Genomic DNA, 12,500 nt, shown 5'->3' on the forward strand with positions numbered 1-12,500 from the left:
GATAAACAGGAAATGTTCCAAAGTCAGAGGTCAGATTTAGTCTTCCTGTTATTCTTCCTGTTATTGTTTAAACCCCGTTTAGTTCACTTCACACAGAACAGAATGGAAGTGCTCACAGTTTAATATTGTATGATTTTATATATATATATATATATATATATATATATACACACACACACACACACACACACACACACACACACACACACACACACACACACACAGGTTACAGTGACTTTAATAACTGAAGGAGACTCATACGACTTGATCAACATGTTTATCAGATCTTCTCTGAACAGTCAAAACATCAAAGTATAAGTGACGAAGACAATGAGCAAGTCTCTTTGTTCTGTGAAGTATTTGACGTGTATTTGCAGTACTCTGTGTGTGTGTGTGTGTGTGTGTGTGTGTGTGTGTGTGTGTATGTGTGTATTTGCAGTACTCTGTGTGTGTGTGTGTGTGTGTGTGTGTGTGTGTGTGTGTGTGTGTGTGTATTTGTATTTGCAGTACTCTGTGTGTGTGTGTGTGTGTGTGTGTGTGTGTGTGTGTATTTGCAGTACTTTTTTACAGTGTGTGTATTATACACACACATATATATATCTATATATATAGATATATATATGTTTATACACAAACACACTGTAAATGTGTGTGTGTTTGTGTTTATTTGCAGTATTTGCTGATGAAGGCAGACAGCAGGTCTCTGTATGGAGATTCTGATCGGACCGTTTGGAGCTTCAGGATTTTGTGGATCACAGGAGAACGAAGGACGAGGTTGTGACTGAATCCCACAAGACTGGAGGTAAACCAGTACAGAGCCATAGACTGGGGGAGGAGCAAACAAATCACATTTAAATTAGAAAGCTATAACAACATTTTACTATACATATTCATATCTACTCAAACACTGAATATACATGAGTAAATAGTGCTTACAGGTTTGAACGATTGATTGATTGATTGATTGAGCTTTCTGAACTTGAAGTGAGTCCATGCAGACCTAGTGGATTCAGTACTGGGTTCTACATAAATCTATAGAACTAGAGGTTGTCTCCTGAGACCAACCCATGTCCTGGACCTTGGTCTCAGTTATGTAAAGACTTCTATCCCGCAGTAGAATCATGTTTTCAGAGTTAAAGCTGAAGGTCCTGATCTCAGACAGATAAAACATGTCAGTACGTATTTAATCTGATGAACACGTGACGCAGACATGAAGGAACACGTGACTCAGAACTGAAGGAACACGTGACACAGACCTGAAGGAACACGTGACGCAGACGTGAAGGAACACGTGACGCAGACCTGAAGGAACACGTGACGCAGACGTGACGGAACACGTGACGCAGACCTGAAGGAACACGTGACGCAGACGTGAAGGAACACGTGACTCAGAACTGAAGGAACACGTGACGCAGACCTGAAGGCACACGTGACGCAGACCTGAAGGCACACGTGACGCAGACGTGAAGGAACACGTGACGCAGACCTGAAGGAACACGTGACGCAGACCTGAAGGCACACGTGACGCAGACCTGAAGGCACACGTGACGCAGACCTGAAGGAACACGTGACGCAGACGTGAAGGAACACGTGACGCAGACGTGAAGGAACACGTGACGCAGACCTGAAGGAACACGTGACGCAGACGTGAAGGAACACGTGACGCAGACGTGAAGGAACACGTGACGCAGACCTGAAGGAACACGTGACGCAGACCTGAAGGAACACGTGACGCAGACCTGAAGGAACACGTGATGCAGCCTAAAGAAAATTCCAAGTATGCACTTGGGTATTGTTTTATTATTCGTTTTATTATTATTTTGTATTAATATACGACTATGTTCAAATATGTGAAGTAGAGTGTAGTTCTATCAGTCATCCTGCTTTTTACATGAGAATGAGTTCATAAATGGTCCGCTGCTGCCCCCCTCAGGAACGATACAGTAACAGCAATCTGGTTCATCAAGAAACACTCATGTTTGAACATACAATCACAAGGTTTTGCATTTAGTTATTGCATTATCCATTTTATTATAACTAATATTGTAATACTATTTCTGTTTATTTCATTCCTTAACCTTTATAATTGTAAAACCTTGCTGAGCTGTTATGACACTGTCGAGTTCCCTCGTCTCATCAGCTAAATATTGACTGAAATGACGTGACGTTGAACGTCTTTTCGATAAGCTTTGCTTTCTGAACTCTGGTGTCTCGTGGCCTCTCTCCAACTCTCACTCACTGATGACCGTCTTTAGGCGACGCGTCACATTAAGATAAAATGTTTTATCAGGTCGTTTCATAATGTTGTCTGTCTGACTGCCAGTCAGCATGTTTAGCGGAGGTGGAATCACATCACAGACGTTAACCTGACGTCTGTAGCGGACTCCAGCAACGCCGGATGATTATGGTCTCCATTAGTCACTGAGATAAAAACCATAGGGAGGTCCAGGTGTAAAAACACCAAAGTGACCCTCTAACTTACTGAAGGAACTGTAGCAGCGATGGGAATCATCAACACCGAGAATGCTCTGATGGAGTTCGTCACAACCTTCTGAAAACGAGACGGGTTGACTCTCTGAAGAGAAAACACCTGAGGAAGAAGAGAGAGGCGGTTCGGTAAGATGACATCATCGGGTCAGGTGATCACACACCTGCTGAACAGACTGACCTCTACGATGAGCAGGTTGGTGAGTCCGAGACAGATGGGTAGGATCCAGGTGGGGTCAGGTAAGGTGAGGTCAGGGAACCATAGGGCGCCTCCTGCTGCCAGATCAGCCTGCAGAACTGCAGAGAACAAAGGTTACTGGTCCAGACTCACTCAACTAACCGGACTGATCCAGACTCACTTTACCGGGCGAAGGTTAGATGTAAGCTTACCGGACTGATCCAGACTCAGGTTTCGGAGGGCCAGAGAGAGGCTGATCCACAGGGGCAGCTGAACCCAGACCAGCAGACTGGCTTTGAAGGGGTGACAGTTGTCTCTGATGTAGAGCTGAGAAACAATTCGACGCAGATTCTTCTTGAATTGGAACCTGAGAAGAAACAGCAGAAGAGATTCTTCTTCCTCTGACAGAATCAATCAGGTTACAGCTCATTAACGGAGCAATATTAAATATTGAATATTATATCACCCTCTTTAACCCTGTTCACCCTCTTTAACCCTGTTCACCCTTTAACCCTGTTCACCCTTTAACCCTGTTCACTCTTTAACCCTGTTCACTCTTTAACCCTTTCACCCTGTTCACCCTTTAACCCTGTTCACCCTGTTCACTCTTTAACCCTGTTCACTCTTTAACCCTGTTCACCCTTTAACCCTGTTCACTCTTTAACCCTTTCACACTGTTCAACCTTTAACCCTGTTCACCCTTTAACCCCTGTTCACTCTTTAACCCTTTAACCCTGTTCACTCTTTAACCCTTTCACACTGTTCAACCTTTAACCCTGTTCAACCTTTAACCCTGTTCAACCTTTAACCCTGTTCACTCTTTAACCCTGTTCACTCTTTAACCCTGTTCACCCTTTAACCCTGTTCACTCTTTAACCCTGTTCACCCTTTAACCCTGTTCACTCTTTAACCCTGTTCACCCTGTTGGTGTTCGTTTGACTCACAACTTCTTGTGAATTCAGTGATCTTGTGAATTCAGTGATCCGCTGTGGGACTAATGAAGGATTATCTTATTTTATGTTAAGTTTAAGATGATGTTTAAGATAAATGTGCAGATAAAACACAGCTGGTTGTTATTGCTTTATTATTTCTTACCGGCTCTGTTTCTCCGTCCAGCCTTTCTCTTTCGCTCGTAATGAAACTTCGTATCGAAGCCTCTTCGCCAGCTCCGAGATCTCCGCCTGCAGCGCCTCCACCTGTGCATCACCTGGAGGTTACTATGTTTCCATGATGGAGAAGAAGCTACTGTAACAAACATGTGAACAGGATTGTGAAGATAGAGACCCGGTGTGGTTCACAGTGAATACTTAATCTATAATCTCTTCATCTTGAGATGTAAAAACATTTAAACATTCACACCGTGTGTTATTTTAATTCAATGAGTATAATATATAATATACATGTAAACGATTTATTAGACTGGAACTGAACCTGGTGGACACGCGAGACTGTGAGTCGATCAGAGATGAACTCTGTTTACAGATCTCTGACGGCTGGAAACACTCAGATGAGCCGATCGAGGTTTAATCTGGAACTATTTTAATAACTAATTAAAAGTTTATTTAATTTTTTAAGCAGAAATGTCAAATATCTGTTGGTTCTGACATCTGACGCAAGATGTTTGAAGACTGAAATAAAGACAGCTCTATGAACTCGAGCTGTCCTCCCTTCATGTCTTCCATTACTCACCTTGGCGATAATGACCATCTGGTAGGAGGCGAGCGGCAGAGTGATGAGCGTCCTGACCGACAGCGTAGCAACGATGATGCTCAGCCACCACGGCAGCCCGCTCACCTGATGCACGCTCAGCAGGAAGTGTTCACACAGGTGAACCGGAGCCGAGTCCGAGAGGCTGCTGTACCAGCCGGCTGCACCTGCACCACCTGAAAGCCTCCTGACTCCTGACAGAGTCCCGACTCCTGAGAGCCTCCCGACTCCTGAGAGCGACCCGATTCCTGACAGACTCCTGACTCCTGAGAGCCTCCCGACTCCTGAGAGCCTACCGACTCCTGACAGCGACCCGACTCCTGACAGCGACCCGACTCCTGAGAGCCTCCCGACTCCTGACGGCGACCCGACTCCTGACGGCGACCCGAGTCCTGACGGCGACCCGACTCCTGACAGCGACCCGATTCCTGAGAGCATCCCGACTCCTGAGAGCCTCCCGACTCCTGACGGCGACCCGATTCCCGACAGCGTCCTGATACCTGACGGAGTCCCCACTCCTGAGAGTCGTACAGGAAGCTGCAGGACACCTGACCTCACCGCCCCCCCCACACTCAACATGGCGACCCCCTCCTGAAACACGACGAGACAAACAGGACTGTGAATTAAAGAGAATTCCTGATTCTGAAACGTTCTGCTGCCCTGAATCTGAAGAAAATAAACAATAAGTAAAGAAGTGCAACATCTTCATCATCAAGGGGTCCTGAATCTGAACTCAGACCAACAAAGACCGACTCAGACCCGAAGGTGGAACTGGGCTCCAAATGTGACCGATGGCTGTGCAGCTCATCCCCGTTTTACATCGAGGCTCCACATCACGAGGTCCACGTGACTAGCTCCTGATAGTACTACTTATATAAGTAATAGTACTACTACTTATATAAGTAATAATAATACTACAACTTATATAAGTAATACTAGTACTTACAGACCTCTTCTGGTCTGTAAGTATGAGGTCCACAGACGTGTGACTGACTTTGAATTATTGTTGATGTAGTTCTTTATCATATGTGAACACGTGTCTGAACTTCGATGGTCCGGTGAACAGCTGACACGTATTGAGTCATTTCTGACCCGTTTTCAGTTTATTTCTCTCGAAAATAGAACGTGATCTTCTTCTTGCTCCAAAGCATTATTATTATTATATCGGCCTTTAAAAACGAACAATCGGTCGACTTCTAGCCTGAAGCAGAGATCAGTTCCACACTCAAACAAATACCATCGACCATAAAACAACGTCACCACCAGACAAACTAAATGTGGTCGATCAACTCTTGAAAAAGGTTTATTTCAATGAGTTGCTGAAGGCAGCTGATCCCATTTATTGTCCCACAAACAGACACTTTGTTTTTGTCTTTGTGTCGGTCGGTTCAGGACCAGAACCAGAACCAGGTCACTGCTGGATCTGGTGTTGGCCACATTTAAAAGAAAATAAAATGGATCTGAGCTTCAGTGTGAACTCATCCTGAGGCATCGATCACATTCAGAGTATTTAACTGTATAGTGTGTATATATATACATATATACATATTCATAGTACGGTGATAGTTCTCAGGGCTGTACTACATTTACATTTATAGATAAAAATACCTAAAATAAATAAAGTATTCAACAATATTCACTTATCTTCTCCTCGACCACGACAATAGATTTTTGATTCTAGTAAATCATAAAAGTCTAAAACATAGTTTCTGTTTCTTCATCACAGAACATATAAATATTGATACATATTAATACATATTAACATAAATATAGATACATATTAATATAAATATTGAAATATATTAATATAAATACATATTAATATAAATATTGAGACACATTAATATAAATATTGATACATATTAATATAAATATTGATACATATTAATATAAATATTGAGACATTAATATAAATATTGATACATATTAATATAAATATTGAGACACATTAATATAAATAGATACATATTAATATAAATATAGATACATATTAATATAAATATTGATACATGTTAATATAAATATTGATACATATTAATATAAATATAGATACATATTAATATAAATATTGATACATATAAATATAGATACACATTAATATAAATATTGATATATATTAATATAAATATTGATACATATTAATATAAATATTGATACATATTAATATAAATATTGATATATTTATTAATATAAATATTGATACATATTCATATAAATATTGATACATATTGTGATACGATCTTCTCCTCGACTAGAAGCTGCACATTAAACATGTAAAGATAAATAAAAGAAGCTTCTATGGTTTTAATAACCTTGTTGTCATTTCATACAGATATTTAATACAAAACAAATAACACAACAAACGTGTGAATGAGCGAAAGAAAAGCGAACTCTTTAAAACACTAGAAGCTGTTTGTAAGGTTTTCAGTGACGTCACGCAGGTAACGTGAGATATAAACTTACCTGTGTGACGTCAGCCGTCAGGTGTGTAAACGGTCCGTAAAATAATCATCGGAACTTTATTCTTTATTCTTTCTCCTTCAGACACCGGCGGCAGAGCGTCCCATAGATGTGACGTCACAAATGTACCACCAGCTGTCGAGTAAATGTGACGTCTCAGAGGTGCCCTTCAAAATAAAACAACATGAATTGATTCATTGGAAAAAATAGAATAATATGCTTCTATCAGCGCTTGAACTGCAGGAAGTTTAATAGATTAAAATGCATCATAAATCATGCTTAATGTGTAAAACCTGACGAGGAACTGCAGTGAAAGTACAATAAAGTACAATGTTTCATATTTGATAATAATCTATGTGGTAAAGGGACATACTCAAGTGAAGCACGAGCACCTTTAAACTGAGTAAATGTATTAGTTTCTCTCCAATACAAGACAAAACCTGTTCTTCTGCACTTTTATTGTGAAGTGTCTTACCGGAAGTGGTGTTGTGGATGATCGTGTTTCCGGACAGATCGGTTCCTCTTCTCGAGCAGACAGCAGCAGACATGGCGGAGTACAGCCAGGCGGGCCTCCTGGTGGCTCTGCTCCTCTTCACAGCTCTCACGGTCCGGGACGTTTATCTGGGCCGATCACAGAGCCCTCAGAGCGGACAACAACTGACCGAAGGACCCGGCCTCTCTCCGGAGACACTACCGGACACCGGGCCCGGGAAACCCGCCAAGACCTCCATGTACACCGGGCCCATGCTCAGGTTCCAGTACTGGTGAGTTAGTTAGCACGGTGCTAACAGGCTAACAGCGGTGCTAACAGTTAGCATCAGAAGATAATCTCTCTGACAAACATTTAAATCAGAGACAGTGTTTAAAACATGTTTATAGTTGACATATAACAATGATTATTATAACTATAATATAGTACATTATTAACAATAATAACAAACCAACGGCTGATTGGTGAACTGACACGTGTTTAAATCGGTAAAACCGATCGTGTGGGATGGGATCAGAGCGGGTGGGGGGGTGTAGGTGGATGAGGACTCGCATACCTAACAGGTGTGTCTTCTCTGTTTTCAGTATCTCCTGAGGTTACAATAAAGTGTTCCAGGAGTACTCTCGAGCCATCAGCCAGCTGTACCCGGACATCCGCATCGAGGGTGAAAACTACCCCCCCACCCCCTTCAACAGGTGAGCTCTGACATCACCTCTCGTCTGTCCTCTGGCGTGTCGGTAGCCTCTCGTCTGTCCTCGGTCGTGTCGGTAGCCTCTCGTCTGTCCTCGGTCGTGTCGGTAACCTCTCGTCTGTCCTCAGGTGTTTTGGTAACCTGGTCTCTTACCTGAAGCTTCTCTCCATCCTGCTGATCGTCAGCAGTCAGAATCCCTTCGTACTCCTCGGCCTTGACACTCCCAGAGCCTGGAACTGGAGTCAGGACAACAAGGTACACGTTACCATGGCAACAGATGATTTAATGGGTTACCATGGCAACTGATTTACCCCCATCACTGTTTTTGTTGTTTGTCAGATTTTCTCCTGTCTGATGGCCTTCTTCCTCTGTAACATGATGGAGACTCACTTCCTGTCTACAGGAGCCTTCGAGGTCACTCTGAACGGTAAGTTCCGATTGGTCCGAGACACGGCGTCACTGTGACGGTGTGGTTGTGATTGCTCCGAGCCGTGACGGTGCTCTAATGCTGCGTTCACACCAAACTATGCACAGACGCGATGAGACTGGAGTGACGTGAATTTGTGTCAATCGCCAAACACGTGAGTTGAAATTTTTCAACTCTGCCGAATAAATGGCGCGACACTGTGGTCAGTGTTGAGATGCTCCTCTTGTCATCACCGACGTCCTGCCGTTGTTGAATCAGGAAATAAATACTGTAGCCGTCGGTGTTCACCCAGAGCTCTACGACGGTGATTCTCAACTGGTGGGTCGCGGACCTGTTTTCAGTGGGTCGTGGGCATGGGTGGATTTATGGAGAGATGGATTTATTACATTGAGGACAAAAACCTCAGTGTGTTTTGTGCAGCGAGGTTCTGCACAAGAAAGCATGAAGCCGTCAAAACTGAAACAAAACAGCCTTCTCTCAAAGATAAACCTGTTGAGTACTTTTCGAAGATGACTTCAAGACCTGAGGACATCAATAGTGTCTCACTGACCTGCAGACATGGACGTGTTGATCAATCAGCAGAGGATAAACTGAATTATCAGGGTGATAAGCCACGCCCCCTCTCCGGCGTGTCTAGGGCGATGCACTTGAATGGACACAAATGGTCCCTGGCGGCGCGAATGGCGCGATTAACGCGCCGCGAATACTTTGCGTCGCGTTTGGTGTGAACGCAGCATACGACAATGATTACTGTGCTAACTGCACCAGTTGTGAAACACTGATGTAGCCTGAGGAGGACTGACTCGTTTCTCTGACATCATGCTTACATCGCTTTATGTCATCAGAATAAAGATGAATAATAAAGTAGCCGCTCTCTGATTGGGTGTTTCCTGTCCGCTCTCTCAGACGTCCCCGTGTGGTCGAAGCTTCAGTCGGGTTACGTCCCAAACATCCAGGAGATCTTCCAGATCCTTGACAACCATCTGAAGATGAACCAGGTGGATCCCATGAGCTTCTCTTCCTCTTAGGGCTGCACAGGTAAGCACACTGAGAAACATCAGAGGGGGTTAGCAAGGTATGTGAAGCTGAAGGTAGTCTTCAATGTCCCAAACGAGGCTCTCTTGTTACTTTTATCGTCTGTTATGGGTTCATAATATTCTAGTTTCTTCAGTATTTTTGGATTCCGTTACGTTAATGTATTGCTTCGATGTTAAATCCTGCTTCGTGGTCCAGGACTTCACATTAACCCTCTCACCTGTCTCTGTCTCACCTGTGTCTCTTCTCAGCTGTGGTGCGTTCAGGTGTCCCGGCTCAGTGGTACGTTCAGCCACTGGCGTTCATGAAGGTCCGGCCTCAAAGCAGACTCTGCGGGGCCCGGCCGGATGTCCCCCGCCTCAAAACGAGCGTTCCCTCTGCGCCGGGTCACAACTCGGCACTACAGTACCCATAATGCACCTGTCGGCACAGGTGGAGTCAGCTGTACTCACAGACTGACGACTCGACTGGTTTCTGTTGGTACAGTTTGATTTAATTTATTTAGTTTGAGAATAAAACTACGGTACCACTGTTAGCTTCATGCTAAGCCTCCGTCTGAACCAGAAGTAAACAGAAATGTGAAGAATCATTAAGATCTGGTTTATGTAACAAACATCTTCACTGTCACTTATTTGTAATGTCTGTAAAATGTGTGAAACAAGAATAAAACTAATCACAAGTTTATGTTTCTGACTTTAAATTCACATGAACTTTTATTCTTTCTGTTTTTATTTCACTACTGATTTAAGTAATTAGGACGGATAGTTTATCTGTACAGGTAGATAATAGGTGAGTGTCTGTTAGTTTACCTGTACAGGTAGATAATAGGTGAGTGCCTCTTAGTTTACCTGTACAGGTAGATAATATGAGTGTCTCTTAGTTTACCTGTACAGGTAGATAATATGAGTGTCTCTTAGTTTACCTGTACAGGTAGATAATATGAGTGTCTCTTAGTTTACCTGTACAGGTAGATAATAGGTGAGCGTTTCTGTTAGTTTACATATGCAGGTAGATAATAGGTTACATGTACAGGTCAGTTTCTAGCTTCAGTTAGTGGATCATATTTCAAAATGCACTAAAATTGTTTAATTCTTTACAAAATGTTTGCTTAAATATCTGGTAGAATATTATTTCTGGAAATATGAAAGTGGTGTTTGATAAAAGTGAGAGCTGAATATTTTTATATTTTAATGAAGTTTCTATGTTGAAACACGTGGAAGAAATGTCGAATAACTAGGCGGAATGACAATAAGGTTCTCTACAGTTTAATATGTTTATACATGAGATTTAACTTGCTATTCATAGTGTGAAACAGCAGTTGGCGGTAATGAGCCCGTAACTCTGATTACCAGCTTCCGTTACAGGCGAAGAAGAAGGAGCAGAAGAAGGAGGAGAAGAAGAAAAAGAAGCCTTTAACAGGCGGTAGAAGCTAACATTAGCATCGACTGTTGTTTGGGGATAAATTCGTGAGATTATTGTTTTATATTTAAATGTGTGAACGTTAAAGCAGCTGAACACCAGTCTAACAGGAGAGAAACACACTGACGGTGAGTGAAGACAGCAGCTAACTATGCTAACGGATGCTAACTGTCATGCTAACTGATACTAACTGTTGTCACCGGTGTTGAGTCTAAATCTGTCTCCCGTTGAAACGGAACGTTAACTGAACGGAAAGATCATCTCCAAGTAAAATTATTTATTTAAACTAACTTAAATGAACGTTTAACGTCAGAAAGACAGGAAACACGTTTCTAAAGGTAACAGATTTAAACACAACACCTTCAGCAGGTTTAACTCGTCATGTACGTGAGGCTGTAACAGCGAGGTCTAGTATTATATTCATGAGTTAGGGATATATATATATATATATATATTCATATTCATATTCATGTATTCATTATTGGTAATCACGAGGTGATTATATCCGGGTGGCAGGTTTGTAGAAATGAGGTTTAGGGTTTGTAACCTTTATTGAACCCAAACTCTTTGTAGGGACAGACAGAAAATAACATTTTTAATCCTGCAAATGTGTGTTATGGGTTAAATCTTTAACTACTTTACATACTTTACATACTTTAACTACTTTAATTCCTTTAACCACTTCACATACTTTAACCACTTCACATACTTTAACTACTTCATATACTGCTCAGTAACTTCTGAATTTCCCCCTCTAGGATCGGTAACGTTTTGTCTATAATTAGTTAATAATTTCTGTTATTAATCGGAATGTGTTTAGTAACTTTAGTCTAAAGATAATAATGTTTGCTTCTGTTTCCTCTGCAGCGTCTTCAGTGTCTCTGACATGAGCAGCTCTGTAAGTTTAACTTTATCATGTTTAACATTCAGGCTGAGCTCAGATCACTTTATCACATCATGGTTTACAATAAAAGATCAGAAAGTTTCTACTAAAGAGAATCAGATCTGAGTTCAGTCCTTTAGATGAGGTCATGATGTAATGAGTGTGTGTTGTGTGTTCAGGCTCAGAGGAAGAGAAGGACTACAGGAAGTCCTCTGGTTTCTAGGCCCAGAACCAAGACCAGCAGAGGGGCTAACGTTAGCAGGACGGCTAACGCTAGGAGGCCAGCTAACGTTAGCGGGACGGCTAACGCTAGCGGGACGTCTGATGGTGACCCCGCCCCCCCCACAGAGACCATCGCTGTGATGGACAACACTGAGGACAGTCAGTACAGATCAATACTCTCCTCTGTTATGGATTAATGTTAAACATCTGATCAATAATCAATAACTCACCTGTGTTCAGGTGTAGAGGAGGTGGTGGATCTCACCTGTGAGGGATCAGAAGCTGCTGTGGTCGACCTGACGAACAATGACTCTGTTCTGGTAAAAACACTTTGATATGTGGCCCCCTTCAGTCTATGGTTAATAATGTCTTTCTTGCTAACTGTTTCTTCTTCTTCTTTTTCCACTGATCCAGCTGGTGGATGAAGGTAAATCTTTTTATAGTGTATGTTGACATAGTAATAATAAATATTATTATATTATAGTTAATAAAGAGACGGTC

At 42.2% G+C, this 12,500-nt stretch overlaps 3 protein-coding genes across 3 annotated transcripts in view; 2 read left to right on the forward strand and 1 right to left on the reverse strand.

Moving 5' to 3' along the window:
- Positions 1–260: 260 nt before the first annotated feature.
- Positions 261–6,940, reverse strand: LOC137888597 (cytochrome c oxidase assembly protein COX18, mitochondrial-like). Its single transcript, XM_068732005.1, has 7 exons — positions 6,836–6,940; positions 4,355–4,963; positions 3,761–3,861; positions 2,878–3,032; positions 2,669–2,784; positions 2,483–2,590; positions 261–825 (listed from the first exon to the last, which is right to left on the reverse strand). Exons 2-7 carry the CDS (start codon positions 4,949–4,951, stop codon positions 664–666), a joined length of 1,239 nt encoding a protein of 412 aa, XP_068588106.1. The 5' UTR covers positions 4,952–4,963; positions 6,836–6,940; the 3' UTR covers positions 261–663.
- A 412-nt stretch (positions 6,941–7,352) lies between these two features.
- Positions 7,353–10,159, forward strand: LOC137888599 (selenoprotein T2-like). The gene is made up of 6 exons (XM_068732009.1): positions 7,353–7,596; positions 7,907–8,017; positions 8,142–8,268; positions 8,353–8,440; positions 9,347–9,478; positions 9,727–10,159. Exons 1-5 carry the CDS (start codon positions 7,379–7,381, stop codon positions 9,466–9,468), a joined length of 666 nt encoding a protein of 221 aa, XP_068588110.1. The 5' UTR covers positions 7,353–7,378; the 3' UTR covers positions 9,469–9,478; positions 9,727–10,159.
- Positions 10,160–10,844: 685 nt separating this feature from the next.
- Positions 10,845–12,500, forward strand: part of LOC137888598 (E3 ubiquitin-protein ligase RNF4-like) — a 2,825-nt gene continuing 1,169 nt past the window's right edge. The window contains exons 1-5 of the mRNA XM_068732008.1: positions 10,845–11,022; positions 11,762–11,792; positions 11,957–12,158; positions 12,240–12,319; positions 12,414–12,426. Of these exons, the coding sequence (XP_068588109.1) occupies positions 11,781–11,792; positions 11,957–12,158; positions 12,240–12,319; positions 12,414–12,426 (307 nt within the window). The 5' untranslated portion in view covers positions 10,845–11,022; positions 11,762–11,780. The remainder of the gene's footprint in view (positions 11,023–11,761; positions 11,793–11,956; positions 12,159–12,239; positions 12,320–12,413; positions 12,427–12,500) is intronic.

This window comes from Cebidichthys violaceus, unplaced genomic scaffold (assembly GCF_023349555.1).
Source record: "Cebidichthys violaceus isolate CVI_PGR_0920_01 unplaced genomic scaffold, fCebVio1.0.p SCAF_558, whole genome shotgun sequence".
Classification (NCBI taxonomy): domain Eukaryota; kingdom Metazoa; phylum Chordata; class Actinopteri; order Perciformes; family Stichaeidae; genus Cebidichthys; species Cebidichthys violaceus.

Coding starts and splice junctions, on each gene's coding strand:
- LOC137888597 (XM_068732005.1), bottom strand. CDS start 4,951: ATGTTGAGTGTGGGGGGGGCGGTGAGGTCAGGTGTCCTGCAGCTTCCT. Junction 3,862..4,354: donor AGATGGTCATTATCGCCAAG/GTGAGTAATGGA, acceptor GGTGATGCACAG/GTGGAGGCGCTGCAGGCGGA. Junction 2,591..2,668: donor CCAACCTGCTCATCGTAGAG/GTCAGTCTGTTC, acceptor CTTCTTCCTCAG/GTGTTTTCTCTTCAGAGAGT.